Source organism: Aplysia californica, unplaced genomic scaffold (genome assembly GCF_000002075.1).
Source record: "Aplysia californica isolate F4 #8 unplaced genomic scaffold, AplCal3.0 scaffold01359, whole genome shotgun sequence".
In the NCBI taxonomy this organism is placed as follows: Eukaryota; Metazoa; Mollusca; class Gastropoda; order Aplysiida; family Aplysiidae; genus Aplysia; species Aplysia californica.
In genome coordinates, this window is record NW_004798629.1 from 93,228 (window position 1) to 102,401 (window position 9,174).

A 9,174-nucleotide genomic window follows, 5' to 3' on the forward strand; every position below is an offset into this window, starting at 1 on the left:
CAGGGATTGAGGGCAATGAAAATGTCATATATGTATATGATTATCAGCACTTTTATTATCATTATTATTATTGTTGTTGTTATTATTATTATCATTGTTATCATTATTATTACTATTATTATAGTTATTATTATTACTGTTATTATCATCATCATCATTATTATTATTTTAACTATTATTATCTACAAGTGCTTTTACTTTCCTGTACAGCCACATAAAATGTTCCCACAGGGACAACAACGTTTTATCTTATCTTTCTTGTCTTGTCTTGTCTTGTCTCACCATATCTTATATATTATCTTACCTCAGCTTATCCTACCTTATCTTGTTCTACCCTATTTTATCCTATCTCATATTATCTTATTTTATCATATCCTGTCTATTCTTATTCTATCTTATCTTGTCCTATTTTATCCTCTCTCATATTATCTTATTTTATCATATCCTGTCTTATCTTATTCTATCTTATCTTATCCTATTTTAACCTATCTTATTTTATCTTAAATTATCTCATCCAATCTTATCTCAACTAGTGTTTGCTTGGGGTGGGCATGGGGCGGCGGTTCGAAGCTTTGCCCCTGGCCTTGTTGCCGCGGGTGACCTCGATGGACGGGGGCCGGTTCCGGTGGGGGCTGACGTTGGTGTTGGCCGGCGCAGAACTGACCACCGTGCTGTAGTTGGAGCGGACGGCGTGGGGCTCAGTCACGCTGGTGCTCACTCCAGCCTCGCCCACCACGCGCGGGGAAGGCATAGGGACAGGGCGGGGGGCGGGGAGGGGAGAAATCACCTCGCCGTTGACCCCCGACCCCTCCATCAGCCGCCGCTCGTTCTCCGCGTTCTCCATTTCTTCCTCTTCTTTGTCATCGTAGTTGTTGTCTTCCTCCGCCTCTGCCTCCGGCCCCTCCCCCCTCCTCTGCCTGCTCTTCCTTTTGTTTTTCTTCTTCTTTCTCTCCGTGGTGTTGCTTGGGGATGATGCGTTGTTTTCGGGTGGGATGGAAACTGTTGCGGCACCGGCCGTGGTGAGAGGAGGCAGGCGACCGTGCCTGGGGAGAGACAAATGAGGGGGGAGAATTACATTTTTAAAAGTTTTAGTAAGGGTTTTACGGCACTTGCAACACAATAAGGTCATATAAGTGCTGGAGAATAGAGGTGTCGCAAGAGAGTAGCATACACAAAAAAAAAGGACGGAGGAGGAGGAGAGATAAGGACGATAGATGTTTGATAGGAAAGAAGGAGCAAACCACATCAGAGCACCCACCAACCACCCACATAATTACATTTTGACGAGCGCCTGATTCACCACGATGCTTCACAAATGTCCGACAACCAACTGTAAAAACCCACATTTTGTCACATGTCACAACAAAACGAAACACAAAGAGTTAAATGCCACTACTCCTTAGCATATATAATGATATATTGTGTTGAATATGTCTGTTCAGTGAACCATTAAATGCCACTACTCCTTAGCATATATAATGATATACTGTGTTGAATATGTCTGTTCAGTGAACCATTAAATGCCACTACTCCTTAGCATATATAATGATATATTGTGTTGAATATGTCTGTTCAGTGAACCATTAAATGCCACTACTCCTTAGCATATATAATGATATACTGTGTTGAATATGTCTGTTCAGTGAACCATTAAATGCCACTACTCCTTAGCATATTTGCTTGCTTTTAAGCACAAGGAGGCTATCCCGAAAAATTCTGTTTTGAGAAAATCGAAGGTAAAGTTTTTGCCCCTTGCTCAGTTTCTCTAAAAGACAAGGAGAGTTTTCTCTAATCAAACAAATATACACAACAATGAAACCAAACTTCTCCTATAGGTAGGGCAATGCTCACTTTTGGTGTAGGTCAAGATTTCTGGAAACCCCCGAAATCTGGGTTAGCCCGCTTGTCCTTAAAAGCGACCATATAACGATATATTGAGTTGAATAAGTTTCTCCAGTGAATCATTAAATACCACTACCCCAAAGCATATATAACAATAATAGATAGCATTTTTAGAGCGCATATCCCCGCTCAACAGCAGGCTCTATGCGCTTTACACTATATTATTACCCCAGCAGACCATAGAACACTCCGAAACATTCTCAGCTTCCCGGGAAGCATACAGTGCAAGCAGCCGATTAAGCGCTCAAACACTAACAAACTGACAAGATCTTTCGCTGTCTATAGCCAGGTACCCATTCCCACCTGGGTGAAGTGAGGAAAATTCGTGTAAAGTGTCTTTCCCAAGGACACAACGTCGGGTCCCTGACGGGATTCGAACCCACGACCTTACGGTTGCGAGTCCGAGAGCCTAACCACTAGGCCACCGACGCCACGATATATAACGATATATAGTGTTGAATATGTATGTATAGTGAATCATTAAATATCGCTACTCCTGATCCTAAGCATATATAACGATATATTGTGTTGAATATGTATGTATAGTGAATCATGAAATATCGCTACTCCTGATCCTAAGCATATATGGCGTTTGATAAGCCCAAAATATTCTTGTTTCATCACGTTCTAAAATTAATACTCGTAATACAGTGCAGCCTCTCTATAACGACATCGTCGGGACCACAAAAAAATGTCGTTATAGAGAGTTGTCGTTATAGAGAGTTGTCGTTATAGAGAGTTGTCGTTATAGAGAGTTGTCGTTATAGAGAGTTGTCGTTATAGAGAATAGAGAGTTGTCATTACAGAGAGTTGTCGTTATAGAGAGTTGTCGTTATAGAGAGTTGTTGTTATAGAGAGTTGTCGATATAGAGAATAGAGAGTTGTCGTTATAGAGAGTTGTCGATATAGAGAATAGAGAGTTGTCGTTATAGAGAGTTGTCATTATAGAGAGTTGTTGTTAAATACACTAGACAGGCAACCAAAAATATTACTAAAGATAAAATATAAGGAAAAAAATCGGGACCTGGGCACCATGTCGCTATACAAAGGATGTCGTTATATCGAAGGTCGTTATAGAGAGGCTGCACTGTATATTATTTTGTACCGTACTTCTATTTAACTTTATTCGTACGTAGTGTTTTACTATCGTATCCATACGACATGGGGAACTCAGTGCCACCACTTTCTAAATAGGAAATTAAATTTACTCGTTAATCTGATCCGTAAGCTCTGTCAAAATGATTTTTTGAGAACAACTAACTGAAAGTTTCAAAAAACAGATCTTCGTACTAGATGTATTCTAAAATGCGAAGAATACAACCCCGGGGGTACAAAATGCCCCCAGGGCGTACAAATAGGGTTTTAAAAAGTCAGTATAAGTATTATTGTTTAAGGGACAAGCAGGAGAGGGTAGACGAAGACACTGGAACGTGTGCTGGTAAAACTTGGATGGATCAAGCAGGGCAAGCAAATCAAAGCAACCTTCTGGAAGGTTTACAGAAAGAAAAAAATTGACCAGCGACAACAGCAACATCCTCCCTTACAGAGGACAGCGCCAGGAGAAGACAGAAAGAAGCAGTGTAGTGTCGTACACATCCTAATGGATAGAGAGAAAGATACACAGCAAATAGTGTGGTGTTGTAAGCATCCTAATGGATAGAGAGAAAGATAGACAGCAGGCAGGCACAGAGCTGTACACATTCTAATGGATTTCAGTTTCAGTAATAGTTTGACGGCACTTGCAACACAATAAGGTTATATAAGAGCCGAACATTAGAGAGAGTAACAAATACAAAAAAGAAGGAGGGGAGATAAAGACAATAGATGTTTGATAGGAAAGAAGAAGCAAAGGATAGAGAGAAAGATAGACAGCCACCACAGTGTTGTAGGCATCCAAAAGGCAATCATTTCCCAAAATAAATACAAAAGTAAAAAAACAAACATGCAAAGGCATTCACGAATCTCCATTTCCCATATCACAAACAAATACCAAACCATGCAGAGGCGCACCGGAGAAAAAAACAGCTTGATAAAAGAGAAAGCATATAAATATTTTTTTAAATTTCAAAACTTAATTAAAGAAACAATTTTAAGCCCCCCCCCCCCCCCCCCCCCCCCCCACCCCAACCGTGAAAATAAAAATATCACACACACAGAACACAAAAAAACAAAACAAAACCAGAAACAAAAAATCCCACAAATAATAAAAAACCAGGAATTCAAAAGTTGTAGGCAGGCATGAAGGATGACAGTGGCAGGCAGAATGGGTTTATTAAAAAAAAAAAGTAAAAGTACTCTGTACATGATGACAGACTGTACAGCAATAGGAAGAAAAGATGAAAGTCTCAAACGACCAAACAGCTAGATAGACAGACAGACAGACAGACAGACAGACAGACAGACAGACAGACAGACAGACAGACAGACAGACAGACAGACAGACAGACACACAGACAGACAGACACACAGACAGACAGACACACAGACAGACAGAAATACCACAACATTCTGTTTAAAACTGAAAGCAAGAGGAGACAGAGGGGGGAGGGGGGGGGGTGGAATTCCCTTATGTAGTATTATTATTATTATCATTGATATCATAAGTACATGTATTACTATAACCATTGCTACTATCATTAAACTCATCATTACTACTATTATTGTATTCGTATATTCATCATCATAATAATAATACTAATAAATAATAAATAGCATTTGTATAGCGCACATCCCCGCTCAAAGCAGGCTCTATGCGCTTTACACAATATATCATCATTACTATAAGAGTACATAAGTCATTACTACTAACACAATTATCATTATTCATATTTTCATTATCATAGTTACAATTAATATCATCAATATTATTATTAATGCTAAAATTTTTAGCACAATTTAATGATTATCAATATTACTCTTACTATCATCATTATTATAAAATGTTACATTTTCTAAACTTATTATTATCCTTATATTTTAAATACAATGTAATATGAAAATTATCATCATTACCATTGTCATCACTGCTACTATTACATTATTATTATTATTATTATTATTATTATTATTATTATTATTATTATTATTATTGTTATTGTTATTATTATTATCAGTCATTATTACGATTATCATTATTATTATTACTATTATCATCATCATCATTATTATTATTATTATTACTGTTATTATTATTATTATTATTATTATTATTATTATTATTATTATTATCATCAACAATATCATTATCATCATCATAACTATTACTACATTTGACATGTCGTTGATCAACAACTCGTCTCAACATAAGACCATGCAATGTGGCATGTAGAATCAGAAAGAATTCATTTTTACTTAATCAAGGCAGTTGAACATGTTAAAAAAGAACAAGTCTCTCGTTACTTACACGTCTCACGTTACAGTAGATAAAACACACCTCTCGTTACTTTAGAAAGAACACACTCTCGTAAATTTTAGAATGAACACGTCTCGATTTACTTTAGATGAACACGTCTCTTGTTACTTTAAAAAGAACTCGTCTCACTTCATATTAAATAGAACACAGCTCTCGTTACTTTAGAAAGAACATGTTAGTTGTTACATTATAAACAACAGAATTATGTTACTTCATAAACAAAAACTTACTTGTTACATTATAAATAACGCGTTTCTTGTTACTTTATAAATAACAAGTTTCTTATTATATTATTTATTATAAACAACACAATCGTCTTACATTATAAACAACATGTTTTTAGCAATATTATACATACAGAAAACGTCTCTTGTTACATAATACACTACATGATGTTCTTGTTACATTATAAACTTCACGTCTCTAGCTATAGTATATTTGAAACAATACGTCTCTAATGAGGCACATTAGAAAGAACACAAAAACCTATGCAGCACATGAGACAGAACATACGTCTCTATGAGCAGCATATTAGAAATGACACGAGGAAATGCAGGGCATTAGAAAGAACACGAGGAAATGCAGGGCATTAGAAAGAACATGAAAAGCTGAGGCACTGTAGAAAGAACATGTCGAAAATGCAGCACATTAGAAAGAGCGTATCTCTATGAGCAGCACATTAGAAAGAACATGATAAGTTGAAGCACATTAGATTGAAAGAAGATGTCTCTGTGTTCAGCACATTAGAAAAAAACATGCAGCAGTACTGAAAATGAGAAGGTGTACTGCACATAAGAAAGAACATGTTGAAGTGCAGCACATAAGAAAGAACGAGTCTCTATATGCAGCACATTAGGAAGACCATATTGAAGTGCAGCACATTAGAAAGAAGATGTCTCCATACGCAGCACATTAGAAAGAACGAGTCTCTATATGCAGCACATTAGAAAGAACATAATGAAGTGCAGCACATTAGAAAGAAGATGTCTCCATACGCAGCACATTAGAAAGAACGAGTCTCCATATGCAGCACATTAGAAAGAACATATTGAAGTGCAGCACATTAGAAAGAAGGTGTCTCCATACGCAGCACATTAGAAAGAACGAGTCTCCATATGCAGCACATTAGAAACAACATGTTGAAGTGCAGCACATGAAAATGTGAGTAGCACATAGAAAGAATGTGTGTCTAATGTTCAGCACATTAGACATTGCCAGTTGAGATAGTGGGGGACGCTGACCAAGATGGCCCAAAACAAACAGAGCTGGAGAGATCCTTTGTGGCTGCCCTAAACGCCAGATGGCGTAAAGGGTAGTGAGTAAGCAAGTTAAGAGAGTGCATTCTGAACATCAGAAAAAAACAATCTCAGAAAGAAGAACATGAGAAAAAGGAACCTGTGAAAGATGAACAAGAAGATCACTGGACTAGGAAAAGAAACGATAATGTTATGTTTCTTATATACATGTTTACAGAAATGTTATACCAAGGACCTCAGTTACTATTTGGTTTTGATTTGGGTTTTTTTTTTGTGTCTACAAAAATGTTATAACATGACATCAGTTACTATTTGGTTTTGATTTGTTTTTTTAATGTTTTTTTGGGGGGAGGGGGGGTACCATTTTTTCCGTTTTAGTTTTAGTAAGAGTTGTGCGGTAGGCCTACTAACAACATAAATAGGTCGTATAAGTGGGAAACATTAAAGGTGTTACTAACTTGTTTTCTAGAGAGTCAAGTAGAATCTACCTTTAAAAAGAATATTTTTAAAAAGATAACTTGGGCGACAGTTATTTGATAGAAGAAAAAACAATACCCCAAAAATCTACTAATATAATATACACAGATTTTGTACAGGTACGTACATGTATTACACTACTAGCTTATTTTTGTGTATTTTATAGGTAAAACAGAAACATCACTACTCGTATATTGTGTATTTTATAGGTAAAACAGAAACCTCACTGCTGGTATATTGTGTATTCTATATGTAGATCTAAAACAGTAACCTCACTACTGGTATATTGTGTATTTTATATGTAGATCTAAAACAGTAACCTCACTACTGGTATATTGTGTATTTTATATGTAGATCTAAAACAGTAACCTCACTACTGGTATATTGTGTATTTTATATGTAGATCTAAAACAGTAACCTCACTACTGGTATATTGTGTATTCTATATGTAGATCTAAAACAGTAACCTCACTACTGGTATATTGTGTATTCTATATGTAGATCTAAAACAGTAACCTCACTACTGGTATATTGTGTATTCTATATGTAGATCTAAAACAGTAACCTCACTACTGGTATATTGTGTATTCTATATGTAGATCTAAAACAGTAACCTCACTACTGGTATATTGTGTATTCTATATGTAGATCTAAAACAGTAACCTCACTACTGGTATATTGTGTATTCTATATGTAGATCTAAAACAGTAACCTCACTACTGGTATATTGTGTATTTTATATGTAGAACTAAAACAGTAACCTCACTACTGGTATATTGTGTATTTTATATGTAGATCTAAAACAGTAACCTCACTACTGGTATATTGTGTATTCTATACGTAGATCTAAAACAGTAACCTCACTACAAGTGTAAAACAGAAGTTTCACTACTATAGTACATTGTGTATTTTATAAGTAGAATAGAAACCTAACTACTAGTATATTTATAGTGTATTTTATTTTATACGTAGATCTAAAACAGAATCCTCACTACTAGTAGATTGTGTATTTTATAAGCAGAACAGAAACCTCACAGCTAGTATATTATTATTGTGTATTAAAATTCTATACATTATATATAATAAGTGAAATAGAAACCTCTAGACATCTCTCCTTGAGGAACTTCACGATTACAGAGGGCGACGGCGAAGCATCTAGACCTAATAATAGTATTAATTATATCCATTGCACATTGTCAATCGGATTCATTTGATTGAGTCGGGTCCGGCTAATAGTAATTTTAGTTTAGTTTCATAACAGTTTCACTTCGCTCGCAACTGCCTAATAAGGTCATATTATGAGCGCGCAAAGCACAAGTTGGCTGCATTCACAACAGTTCACAGCACGTCTTGATATTGGTCAACGATCAGTTTAATATTTGAAAAATTCATGGTAAAAATCTCAGTTTTAAAATGACATTTTAAATAGGCCTAATATTAAAATATCGGTATGTAGGCTACAATTTATTGTAAAGGCCAATGGCCTTTATAAAATAAAGAATTCTGTTGGGATCAACGACAAAAGACTATTTATTCATATAATCATTTATTTATTTATTTATTTATTTATTTTATTCTTTGCTTCATGGCACAGGTCAAAAGCAACCATTTTGACACAACATGATCTATATATATATAGACAGGCCCGAAATATACACGTATAAATACCGCTTTTTCTCTTATGACACTGGCATGGTTAGCAGAGGTTGAAAGAGATAATATTACGTAACCAGTACGTCACGGCTAGCGTCTACGGATAACGTAAGTGTTGTTAGTGAGAGGATCAGAGGAGGAAAAACATCGAAAGTTTAGGGTTAAAGATTCGGGGGTCAGGGGGTCAGGGGTCAGGGTGACCGCCATCCATACCGTGGGGGGAGCAGGCGAGGGCTGGAGCTGAAACAACAAAGCGGCAAGGTCAAATATGAAGGGTCACGGGTTAAGGGTCAAGGGTCAAAGGTCAACAGTGCTGTGGTCTCTGGAGGCTGGTGTCTGGTGGTACAGCCAGGGTTTTTTCTTTCGAATGACACACACATACAAGACAGACAGACAGACAGACAGACAGACAGACAGACAGACAGACAGACAGACAGACAGACAGACAGACAGACAGACAGACAGACAGACAGA

The 9,174-nt window shown here is 36.5% G+C and overlaps 1 protein-coding gene across 1 annotated transcript; it reads right to left on the reverse strand.

Annotated features, from left to right (window-relative positions):
* Positions 1-371: 371 nt before the first annotated feature.
* On the reverse strand, positions 372-1,043 carry LOC101854771 (the record flags this gene model as incomplete). The annotated part of the gene is given in 1 exon segment (XM_013090599.2): positions 372-1,043. A coding segment is annotated over 1 exon segment (514 nt), but the record flags the coding sequence as incomplete, so codon positions are not given.
* Between the last annotated feature and the right edge of the window lie 8,131 nt (positions 1,044-9,174).